General features: G+C 50.6%; 1 protein-coding gene across 1 annotated transcript; it reads left to right on the top strand.

The window, feature by feature from the left end:
• Positions 1–10,235: 10,235 nt before the first annotated feature.
• LOC123186479 (heavy metal-associated isoprenylated plant protein 39) lies at positions 10,236–11,558 on the top strand. The gene is made up of 3 exons (XM_044598243.1): positions 10,236–10,509; positions 10,640–10,715; positions 10,832–11,558. Exons 1-3 carry the CDS (start codon positions 10,504–10,506, stop codon positions 11,224–11,226), a joined length of 477 nt encoding a protein of 158 aa, XP_044454178.1. The 5' UTR covers positions 10,236–10,503; the 3' UTR covers positions 11,227–11,558.
• The last annotated feature ends 1,261 nt before the right edge of the window (positions 11,559–12,819 follow it).

Raw genomic sequence — 12,819 nt, 5'->3', positions numbered from 1 at the left:
CCCGGCGCCGCCGCGCGCGACCCCGCCCCTGCCCTCTCCACCCCCATGCGCCCTGACCTCCCCGCCGGCCGCACCGCCCTGGCCCTCCCGTTGGCCGTGCTTCTCTGGCCGGCCCAGCCATGCCCCGGCCCTCCCGTCCCCTGCACCGCCGGCCCCAACTCCACAGCCGCGACACTGCTCTCCTCGGTGAGCTAGCACTCCTTTGTCTTTTTTTCTTCATTTTTTGCATGATTTAGCTACTGTTGGATGTATGAATGGATGGATGTTGGATGTATGAATGGATGGATGCTGGATGCTGTTAGGTTGTTAGATGGATGAATGTTCTATGTGTCTTAGATGGATGGATGAATCTCGGCAAAATGAATGGATGCATGATTTAGTTTTTATTTTCAGTTTGTGATGTTGTTAAGTAGCTATGTGAGATGTGCTTCAAATTTGGGATATGATAAGTGGTTATTTCATCATGATGATCTTGCTAAAAAAATGATATGTCAGTGCTTAATGTGAGGTGATTACCTCAATTGGGATATAATAAGTGCTTCCAAAATTGACACTTGAGAAAATATGATTTTTTTTCATAGTTTAATGTGTCAATGCTTAATGTGAGGTGATGACCTAATTTTTTCACTCGGTGGAATTAACAGGATTTGTGGTGTTCCATCTTCGTGGAGTGATCGTCGACGTTGGAGGTGTTGGTCCACGATCGTCCGTCCTTTGATCGACTACATCCTCTACATCTGAGGGTGAGCAACAATTCCATGACCTCGTCCACTTTTTTTTCCATGTCACTAGATTAAATTTTCACATCAAGTCGCGTAACCTAGGTCTCCCGTCCGAAAGGGTTGCATCAATGAATATGCATTCAATTGCATATTTATCACCGCAGCTCTTTCGGATTGTCCAGCGCTTTCCACGGACAGCCCGAGGATGTGTAGATTGGGTACGTTGTTCATGCTCTACCCCGTTCCGAGACAGGATTTTGGCGGCGCCTCCCTGTTGTTCTCCGGATGCACATTCTCTTGGCATTTTGCCGAGACGTGTATTTGGAGAACAGCGGGGAGGTGCTGCCGAAATTTTGTCTCGGAATGGGGTAGAGCATGGACAATGTACTCAATCTACACATTCTCGGGTGGGATTAGGACCCATCTTTACCTATTAGAGATGTAGGTGGATTAAATGTCGTTTCTCGTCAACCTTGTAAAAAATAAAATATTGATGTGAGTAATTTAAATGAATCCTTAATTTTGTTGTGTGGCTTCCAATAAAGCAGAGATGGCAGATAATCAGTGGATGCATAGTGGGCTTTTCCGTCAGAATCAAGTAACAACAGAGTGGGTCGAGAAAACTGATGTGTTTTTGAAAGAGATATTCCGTAGTCCAATGAGGATGGTGCCAGCATGCCCGTGTGCCATATGTAAGAGGCGTATCTGCAGAGATAAGAGTGAGATGACTAAGCACCTTCGCACGCATGGATTTGTGCCCAACTTTAATATGCTGATAAACTTTGCCCAGCGGGACCGTGGTAGAGAGGATGTGATACGACAACGCGTCGCTGGTTATGAGGACGATGGGGTTAGAGACATGCTAGATGATGTCTTTGCTGCACAGCCGACACCTCCGTCACATTCAGCGAATGAACCGGAGGAGCCGAAGGAAACCGCAAAGGCCTTCCTGGAAATCTTGGCCTCGTCAAAGAAACCTCTCTATGAGGGTGCCAAGTTGTCTGTGCTGGATGTCATCTCGCAACTGATGGCAGTCAAGGCTGAGTACGGCTGTAGCCGAGGTTGCTTCGAAGCATTTCTGGGAGTATGGGCTAACAGCCTGCATGAGGGCCATGAACTGCCGAAAACCATGTACGGCACGAAGAAAATCATGAAGGCGCTCTCGATGGACTATGAGAAAATACATGTTTGTCCAAAGAATTGCCTTTTGTTTAGGCATGAGTATGCGGATGACAAGTACTGTAGGAAGTGCGGTTCCTCTCGGTATATTGAGGTGGTCGATAAGCATGGTCAGAAGCAGCAGCTAAAAATCCCTATGAAGGTTCTTCGGTATCTTGATTTTATAAAAAGACTGCAGCGCCTTTTCATCACCGAGGAGTCTGCCAAAATGATGAAGTGGCACAAGGAAGGGAAAAGGTACAATCCAAAATAAATTGTACATCCATCAGGAGGTGAAGCATGGAACTCATTCGATATAGAGTACCCGGAGGAAGCAGCCGAGGCTGGGAATGTCAGAATTGCTATAACAGGTGATGGGTTCAATCCATATGGTATGTCGTCTAATCCATACAGCTGTTGGCCCGTATTTGTTATTCCGCTGAATCTCCCTCCCGGCGCCATAATGCAACGCAAGACCATGTTCCTGTCGCTTATAATTCCGGGGCCTGAATATCCGGGGAAGAATTTGAGTGTGTTTATGCAGCCGTTGGTGGATGATTTGCACCATTCTTGGTACTTCCCGAGGTTGACATATGACCGACATCTGCAGAAAAATTTCTTGATGAAAGTTTGGCTACAATATTGCATGCATGACTTTCCCGGTTATGCCTTGTTCTGCGGATGGTGTACAAGTGGAAAGATGCCTTGCCCAGTGTGCATGCAGGCCTTGATTTTCATTTGGCTGAAGAAGGGTGGCAAGTATGTTGCATTTGACCTGCATCGACAGTTCCTCCCTCCAGACCATCCTGATAGAGAAGACAAGAAGAACTTCACAAAAGGCAAAGTTGTCCATGAAGTAAACGAGATTCCAACGTTTTCTGGTGCAGATGTGCTTGCTCAGCTGAAAGCTCTTAAGCCTGCCAGTGAGGGGAAAGGCAAATGCAAAGGCAAAGGCAAAGCCACAGGCGAAGACGAAGGCGAGGGCAAAGGAAAAAGTAAAGGGAATTTTTTTGAAGGATATGGTGAGACGCACAACTGGACTCACATTTACCCTTCACGCAGCTTCCCTATTTTAAGGACCTCAAACTTCCATACAACATAGACGTGATGCACACCGAAAAGAATGTCGCAGAGTCCCTTTTTCACACGATCCTCAACATTCCTGATAAGACAAAGGATAATGTTAATGCTAGAGTTGATCAACAGAATATTTGTGATAGACCACGTCTACACATGCAGCCTCCCACAGGCAGTCGAAAATCTTGGTTCAAGCCAGATGCTGACTTCGTACTTAAAAAGGATCATAAGATGGAGACATTCAAGTGGCTGAAACACGTCGTGAAGTTCACTGATGGTTATGCGTCGAATATAAGTAAGGGGGTCAATCTTTCAACGGGCAGAGTGACCGGGCTCAAGAGTCATGACTATCATGTATGGATTGAGCGGATTATGCCGGTGATGGTTCGGGGCTATGTTCCCGAGCGTGTCTGGCGTGTGCTTGCGGAGTTAAGCCATTTCTTCCGCACGCTTTGTGCTAAAGAAGTATGTCCTGAGAAGATAAAAGAAATGCATAAGAAGGCGCCGGAGTTGATATGCAAGCTAGAGAAGATCTTCCCGCCAGGCTTCTTTACTCCGATGACACATCTCCTTTTGCACCTCCCGAACGAGGTATTGTTGGGGGGCCCTGTGCAGAATCGTTGGCAGTACGGCCCTGAGAGACAGAACAAGCATCTGAGACAGAAATGTGGAAACAAAGCTAAGATTGAAGCTTCCATAGCTGAGGCAGTTATCCTAGAGGAGGTGGCAGACCTCCGGACAGCCTACTATCTGGACCATGCTCCCACATTGCACAATAAGGTGTCTCGATACAATACAGAAGAACCCAAGTATAAACCCAAGTTGCCTCTATTCATCGGGCAAGGTGGTAGGGCTGGATGCTCGAAATCTTATCTCATGCCACGAGATGAGTGGGAGGATGTCATGTTCTATATCTTGCACAACATCAAGGAAGTTGAGGATGAGTGGATGAGGTAATACCTTTGCACCATTCTTTTAGTCAATTCGTTATGTTCACTTTGCCTAGTTCTTATACCGCTTTTCTTATTGTAGTCGATTCGTTGAAGAAGAATGGACGGGAATGCTGCCTCCTTCTGAAGCGGAGCCACTTGCTCTTCTCCGAAAGGGTGCCGATGGAAGGAAAAATTTCGTTGCGTGGTTCATGGAGAAAGTAATTTTTCACACTTTCAATTAAACTCATGCACCCTATAATTTCAATTAAATTCATGCACCCTATAATTTCAATTAAACTTGTAGGGAAATGATCCGACCGAATCAATGGATGAAGAATTGAGATGAGTTTCCATGGGTTTTGATCCTGTCGTCATGACATGCGAAAAGTATGATGTGAATGGGTATCGCTTCCATACAGAGGAGCACCAGAACAGTCGGCCTGATCCCAAAACCATAAATACCGGAGTCTTCACTGAAGGAGATAATAAAGTACATTACTACGGAAGGGTAGGAAAAATATACGAGCTTACATTCAAACGTGGCCGCGAACACCTAAGTCTCACTGTGTTCAAATGCCGATGGTTCGACCCCAAAAAGGGTCTGAGACATACGCCTTCTGTTGGTTTAGTTGAAGTTAAACCATCAACCGTCTATGCCGGAGCTGATCTCTTTATCGCCGCTACCCAGGCCACACAAGTATATTATCTGCCTTACCCATGCCAGAAAGAGTACCTAAAGGGTTGGGAAGTTGTGTTCAAGGTGTCACCGCATGGTAAGCTACCGGACCCGAACGATGATGATTACAACAACATAAACCCCATGACATACGAGGGAGTGTTCTATCAAGAGGAACATGATGACGTGGTCCGAAACAACGAGGATGATGACTTGGGTTATGTTGACCTGGACCCAAACGACGACGACGCACGGATTGATGGTGAGGCAGTTGTGAATCAAAGAGACATAATTATGCTTGAAAAGTTAAATGAAGACGCTGACGATGAGGAAGAGCCTCCACCTCCGTCAGACAACGAAGAAGATATGCATGATAGTGATGATGAGACCGGTCCACAAATAGATTACAATAGTGATGATTTATATGGGTTCTAGAAAATGTAAGTTCTTTTAATGATCATTACAATAGTATGCTTAATGTGATCTTCTGGTATTAATGTTTTTCCTGTATGCTTGTTTAATTGATATCCTTACTAATTGTTTATTCTCTTCTCAATGCAGGTTTGCTAATCATGGGCAAGTCCAGCGGCGCTAGTTTCCTCAGTAAATTTAAAGGACTTACTCGGAGTGGACGAGCCCACAAGGTTCCCTCCCGACTACGTGAGGATGACACCTCACAGGGAGGTGGAGGGGTCGGGGGAGGAGACCCTAGAGGAGGAGGCGGTGGGGGGAGAGCCCCTAGAGGAGGAGGAGGTGGGGGGAGAGGCAACCGGGGCAAAAAACTTCGGGCCGTGTCTGAAATAGGAGGGTCTTCTTCGATGCCCTCCTATACAGAGGCACCTTCTGAGTCTGAGGAGGAGGAGTATGTTCCTGATGGCGAGGAGGAGGAGGCCGAGGAGGAGGGTGAGGAGGAGGAGGCCGAGGAGGAGGGTGAGGAGGAGGAGGCCGAGGAGGAGGGTGAGGAGGAGGGCGAGGAGGGTGGAGGGGAGGTTGATCCCGCGTTGTGGGGTGACTTGCCACCGGGTGCTCCGCAGGGGTGGTTGCATGGTAATGCCGGACTACCTACACCACCTTCTATCGAGGAGCACAAGTGGCTCATTGAACCTGTGGGGACAGAGTAAGTGCCTCTCAATCATATTTTCAACACATGACAACATTTTCTTATTGTACACATGGCAATCATTTGATTCTTTTGCAGAAACTGGATCCTTCGCGGAAAGGGCCGTAAACTGAACGGCCTTATCACTGTCCTGTTGAAGGAGTTTTGGCCTGGCCTATTCTGCCGGCGGCCAGACAGGGACCCGCAGCAGCGGGTTTTGGCCACGAGCTGGGCCCACTACGAGGCTTGCAGCAACGCGGAGTACGGGACGACCGCTAAGGCCGTGATCACCAAATTTTGGGTAAGTTCTCTTCTGAATCACTTGTCTTCAGTTTCGTTCATAGTTTATCATTGAATCACTCAACTCATGCCTTGTTTGCCTCTGGTTTATGCATGATTGCAGCAACTCTATAGAGTTCTTGACGAGCACAAGGCCAGAGCCGACGTGGTCTTGCTTGCGGCTGCGAAGAAGAAAGCTCGTTAGTTGCAGTACGAGGTGCACTGGGTTCCCGTCTCGCAGTACTACCACTACTACCTGCACCAAAAGATGACCAAAACTCAAGCGCAGAAGCTACGACTTACCTTGAGCAAGGAGCAGTTAATGATGGTAACTATTACTAACTTTTCATTGTTTCAAGCAGTCAACTATATGTTTCGTGCTCACATGCCATGCTTCCAAAATTTGCATAGGTTGTTCCTTATTGGTGCTATGGAAGGCATGATGGATGGGCGAGTTTGGTGGATAGGTGGCTCGTTGCCAATGCAGAGTTTGCTGTCAAGAGCATCAAGGCCCGGGCTAACCGTGGAGACGACGGGACACACGGCCAAGGAAACAGGAACCACTGGGGCTTCAAGGCCATGAAGGTATATCTATGTGCATGATGCATTTTTGTTCTTCTTTACGTCATGTTCTTATGTATGGCTGACTTCTATTTGACGTTGTAGGAGGACAAGTTGAAGAGGCCGCTCTCAGGCATGGAGTCGTGGAAGCTGGCCCGCGAGCGGAGTCATCGCAAGGAGGGCGAGAGCCAGTACTACGGCAAGACCGAGGAGCACATGGGGTCTTACATTCATCACTATCAGGAGTTGCATCCGGATGTTCCTGTTGCTGAGGTCGCCCAGTCTCAGATCGATGACACGGCGGTGGTGGCCATCCAGGGGAAGAAGAATGGCCGGTATCCGTGTTTCGACGGCTTGATCACTCCTTCGATCTCGTACACACAGCTTCGGGCTACCAACCCGAGCCAGTTAGAGAGTACGGGGCGTTCACAGACTCCCTTAGCCCACCAGCATGCTATAAGTACTTCCTCTTTATCTTTTTCTATCTAGCATTCTCAGTTTATTTTCAGCATTGCTCACTTAGAAACAACCTAAATTATGTAGGCATATAAGGAGTTTGTCGAGCATAGGAATCTCGAGGTGCGGGAGTACTTGAAACGAGTGAAGGCAAACGATGATTACAACCGTCAGATGATGACGGTTAGTTTTGCCCTCTTAAAACCAAGCTAAATTTTTGCACTTTCATTCCTTCTGATCTTCTAGTTTGCTTGTTTAACTAACATTCAGGCTATGTTGGCGTCTTGGACTAACCGCACGGATCCACCACAAATGGGACCCCCACCACCACCTGCGGGAGAACCCCCACACGTGCCCATGTTCGATGAATGGGTGGCACTAGGCAGTGATGGTCCGGTTAGTACATTTGCCTAACTACTAGCAAACTAGTTCTCGTTCATGAAACACTATCATATCATATTTACCGTTAGAATCTTTTCTGAAACATGTAGGGGACCGGTGGCTCGACTCCTGCTCCGTCGACCCCAGTCACTCCGATCTGGCAGAGTGGTGGTGGTCGCGATGGCGGTTTTGGCGGAGGTGGTGGTGGTTTTGGCGGAGGAGGTGGTGGTTTTGGCGGAGGTGGTGGTTTTGGCGGAGGTGGTCTTGCTTGATGATTCCGTGCATGTGGCCATCGTGCCATGCCTTTCATATTCCTACTTTTATCATGTTTCATGTCTTACACTACTTTTATGTTCATGAACTTCCGTCGGTGATGATCTTTAGATGATGTGATGAACTTGAGTATGTTTAGATGATGATGGTGAACTTGAGTATGTTTAGATGAACTTGAGTATGTTTACATGATGAATTGTCATATTTCTGCATAATTTCATATTGTTCTGTTTTGAAATGCTGTCAAATGAATTGGAAAAGAGAAAACAGGAAAAAAAACTATGCCTACGGCAAAGCCGTCGGCATATATACGCCCAGGAGTTACCAGGGCTTCCCACGTGGCACATCTATGCCTACAGCTAAGCCGTAGGCATATATGAAAATCTATGCCGACGGCTTTGCCGTAGGCATAGCCCTGCTGCCAGGAGAAACCAGGAGCTGCCACGTGGCAGAGATTCATCTATGCTTACGGCTTTGCTGTAGGCATAGCCCTGCCACCAGGGACACCACGGGTCGCCACGTGGCAGAGGTATGCCGACGGCTTTGCCGTCGGCATAGCTCTGCGACGTGGCATTGCGTGATTCGTCAACGCTTTTGACGGCGCCGTCCGTTGCCGTCAGACGAAAAACACTGCCGACGGCTATACTATGCCGACGGCTGACGTCAGGCCGTCGGCATAGGCCCCTATGCCGACGGCTATACTATGCCGACGGTCTGACAAGACTACGCTGACGACATCTACGCCGACGGGGCTATGCCGACGGCAGCCGTAGGCATAGATCTATGCCGACGGCCCGTGGCCGTAGGCATAGCCCGCGAGTCCGGTAGTGTCTGTCTATTTGAGTAGACCGACGGGATCGTGTCGGACCCGTTTTGAGATGCGGTGGCCGTGCGCCCAGCGCGCGGCCGCATTCTTTGGCTCCATCTTGTCCGCCTCCATTTTAAAAATAACAACATTCGAAATACCAAACTCTAGTTCAAGCCAGCGGCCCTAGTTCACGCCGGCAACAGAGCCAGCGGCCTACACCCCTCGCTGGCAACACAACTTGGCTAATCTCCATCCAACATTGGCAAATCAACTTGTCCTCCTCTTGTATATATTAACCCGTGCGAATGTTCTTCCTTCTCTTTTGTGCTTCCGCTTTTTGGGTGAGCTCGTCGATGAACAATGGCTCGCCACCAATATCAATGTCATTGTCTCCTTCTTCATCACTATCACCTTCGCAATAGATGTCATCGTCTTCATGCCACGAGTCACCATGGTCGTAGTCAGCACGGTCGTCGGGCTCTTCATCGGCAACGTACTGGGCGTGGCCGTCCTGACTTTGGGTCTCTTCGGGATCATAGGCACGGCCATGCCCACCCTCGAAGATCATATCCTCCATGAACTGGTCGTAGAAGGGGTCGTCGACCGGTGGCGTTGGTGTTGGCATTCTGTCGAACAAGACGCGGAGGGACGACATGGTGCCCGCAAACGGTGCCTGTGCTTGCTTTCTTTGCATCTCGACAGCCGGCCGGCCGCCGTTGCTGGACCCCGGTGTGACATTGAGGTCGATGACGACCGAGGGGCGTGGGGTGGACGGCGCGATCACGCCAACGTCCGACGACCCCGAGAAACGGGTCTGGCCGTCGTGCCTTGGCGGGGGGAAGGCGGGCGACATAGGCGCGGTCTGCGACATGGGCGACTGGCAGTGCGGAGGCCTGGCGACCGACGAACCTGTGCTCGCCGGGCCGACGGCCACTGCAGAGAAACCGGCCGGACAACAAATGCCAAGCACGAGGAGGACGTGCGCTTTTTTGATGATGGCCTCCTTCTCCTCGACCTCGGCCTTGCGCCGCGCGGCCTCCATCGCATCGCGCTCGGCGGTGAAATTGGCCGTGGCGGCATTGCCTTTGACGACCGCCCTCCGGTTTCTCCTCTTCGCCGATTCCGCGTCCAACATGGCGAGCTCCTCCGGCGTGCACTCCGACCGCCGCTTCCGTGGCGCCTTGGCCGCCTTCTTCTTGACCTTTCCGGGCGGGTCGACGGCCAGGCCGCCGGAATCCGGTTGCGCGTCGGCCTTGGACGGGGGAGGAAGGGGGCGGCGGGACGTGGGAGGGTTTGGGGAAAATGGCGCCAAATGGGGCGTGGGGGTGGTTATACTTTGTGCCACGGACAGGCGGGCCAGGGGATGACAAGCGCGCGCGTCCCGTCCGTCCGTGCGCTGTCCATTTGACCCCAAAATCGGCGCAAAGTTGGGCCTGGGATGGGTCGAAAGTGGACATAAAACGGACAAAAGTTCGTTTGCTCCCGCACGCTGGATCGTCTGGTTCATTCATGTTATTCTAAACGGATGCATCCGGATAGAATGGGGTCGCGCGGCGGAGTTGGCCTTATGATTATGTACTAGTAGTCGTCTTGCCGTACCCCTCAAAAAGAAAGTACGTCTTGCCGCCGAGCGGTTATCCAACCGCGTTCGTTTTTTCGGCATAATCCACCGGTGTTTGATCCAACGGTGTTTGTTTTTTCTGCATAATCAACCGGTGTTTGATACCGCGGGATCCCGCCCCGATCCGCCCGTGGCGAGCTTCGTCGCGGCTTCCTTGGCCCCAACGTAAACGCAAACGCCGGGCCTGGCTCGAGCCACGCCACGCCGGGCCGCGCTCCGGTGCCAGCCGTCTATAAAACCAGTGGCCGGCCACTCCCCTTGCCATCCACCATTTGTCCGTCGCCAGTAGCCACAGAATCCATCGACAGAGCCCAGAGAGAGAGACAGAGTACTGCACAGCACACGCCGGCCGTTCCATTTCGCTCCGCCCTCCCGCCTTGCCCCGTTGCTGAGTTCCCGCCGGCTCGCCCGTAGGAGCAGTTCGCCGCCGTTGAAGCACCCTCCCCGGTCGCTCGCCGCCATGAAGGTGCGTGCGTCCGTGATTGCTTGCTGTCGATCGATCGAACTGCGGGCTAATTTTGTTCCCTTTTGCGGTTCTTGATTGCTGCTTGCTCCGGTTGCTGATTTTGTTTTTGGCTCTTGTCTCATGGTTGCAGAAGGTTGTGCTCAAGCTGGACGTGCACGACGACAGGCACAAGGCCAAGGCGCTCAAGGCCGTCTCCGGTCTCCATGGTACTATCTCTTGACTCATCCCTGTTTCCTCCTGCTCTGCTTCGCCGCACACTAGTAATTATGCGCTCAATTGAAGGCCAGAATTCTCACCCGTATCTCAATTTGGGCTGCCTCAGGCATCGACCAGCTGGGCGTGGACATGAAGGACCAGAAGATGACCATCGTGGGCACCGTCGACCCCGTCGCCGTCGTCGGCAAGCTGCGCAAGCTCTTCCCCGGCGTGCAGATCGTCTCCGTCGGCCCGGCCAAGGAGGAGAAGAAGGACGACAAGAAGGACGCCGGCGGGGACAAGAAGCCCGCCGGAGACAAGAAAGAGGGCGACAAGAAGGACGGCGACAAGAAAGACGGAGACAAGAAGGACGGCGGCGACAAGAAGCAGCAGGAGGCGAAGCCGCCCATGTCCGTGTACCCGCACTACGCCTACGCGCACTACGGCTACCCGCCGCCGCCGCCGCCGCGCTACGTCGTCCACAGCGCCGAGGAGGACCCCAACTCGTGCGTCATCTGCTGATCGACGCCGGCGCCCACCCCCCTTGTACATTTCGTCGCCGTCCTGCCTGTCTTCCTCTGCTGCCGGTGGTTGGTGGTGGCTGCAATCATCAGCCTACCCGCTGCAGCGATCGACGGCGTCGTTTATACAGTTAGATATACAGTATGACCGTGTAATTACCGGTTGCATCGGCAGCTGCTGTTTGGCTTGTTTTTGGAGAGATGCAGTAGTAGCACATGCATCATGTCTGCTGATCAGTTTGTAGAGCGCATACACGTGAGTGAGAAGAACTATAAAGATGTACTACGTACGTATCACTTTTGAGAGTATAAATTTGAGAATATTACTGCCCAGCTGGTCTCAAAAGTATTGGGAAAGCGTTATACGAGCATCACTAGAATATCCTGCTGTGCTAAAACTCATGAGATTTGTATTTCTCATCAAATCGCAATTGATTCCAGTACCTATGATGATTATGATAGGTATATGCTCTTGTGATGATTGTGGGTGGCTGAGATTCTCCCTGTTATTCGGTCTTGTACATTTAAACTGTTGTAGGCCTAATATAGTGCCTCGTTGTAATTTCGGAAACATAAACTCCATTTCGGTTTTCTATTTTGGGGTGGGAGTCGTTGTTGCTCTTAACGGATTGATTATTCACCAGACAGATGCTCATTTTAAAATTACGTGCAACATTAGGTTAAGAAATATAAGGGTGTCTCCATACAAGCTCTGGGGATGCTGTTTTTGCCCCCTTGGATGTCTGCATTGCACCAAAATTCTAGCCTGCGTGGAACTTAAAGCATTGCTAGGCTTAGCTGAGTAGAAACTTCTGAATCAGTCGTTTTCATTTAGTCTGGCTCCAGAACCATCTGCGGCCCTCACCTACACGCCTTGGGAAGTAGGAGAGACGATACCAGACAACCATTATTCCCCACTCCTCTCCCCACGCCACACAAACCCCCATTCACACTCCTCTCCCCTCGCTGCACAAACCCCCCATTGACACTCCTCTCTCACTGCTTCTTCATTAGCGCCGATGGTTACTGATGCTCACCCCACTGCTCGACTCGTTGCCACGCCGGCAACAGCAACCAGGAGTAGTAGGTTGCCTCCTCGATGAAGGTGGAGCTCGTCCCTGCTGAACTGGCGAGGACGCCGAAGGCCCTTTCCCCCATCCCATGAGGCAACCACTGTGGCGGTAAGGTAGTTCGTTTGCTGCGGAGGGGGCAAGGAGTTCATGTGTGGTTCCCGTGACAGCCGCCGCGGTAGGGGCGAGGTTGTTGCCCTTCCCGTTGGGATTTCTGTTGCCGTTCGCCTTTGCTCCATCTGAGACACCCGCTCCTCCTCTATCCATTGATGTAAGTACATCCGATTGTGCAGATTTGATCTGATTTTAGAAGTTTGGAGTTTTTTCAAAGGCGGTTGTTGTTCCAGATGGATTATATTATGCATGATGAGAATGGTTGCTAAAATTGCTAGGATCCAGACTGATTGCAAGCTACCAAACATAACAAATGGCTCGATGTATGTTTTCCAACCTCAACTTATAGCATTGTAATCCTGGGTGTGAATTTATCGCATCCTATTGGTTTGGACCAACAAAAATCAGCA

The sequence above is a fragment of the Triticum aestivum genome, chromosome 2A (genome assembly GCF_018294505.1).
Source record: "Triticum aestivum cultivar Chinese Spring chromosome 2A, IWGSC CS RefSeq v2.1, whole genome shotgun sequence".
Lineage (NCBI taxonomy): Eukaryota > Viridiplantae > Streptophyta > Magnoliopsida > Poales > Poaceae > Triticum > Triticum aestivum.
The sequence above is the reverse complement of the archived record's forward strand: the minus strand, read 5'-3'. Positions and strand labels throughout refer to the sequence as shown.

Coding starts and splice junctions, on each gene's coding strand:
- LOC123186479 (XM_044598243.1), top strand. Junction 10,716..10,831: donor GGCCGTCTCCGGTCTCCATG/GTACTATCTCTT, acceptor GGGCTGCCTCAG/GCATCGACCAGCTGGGCGTG.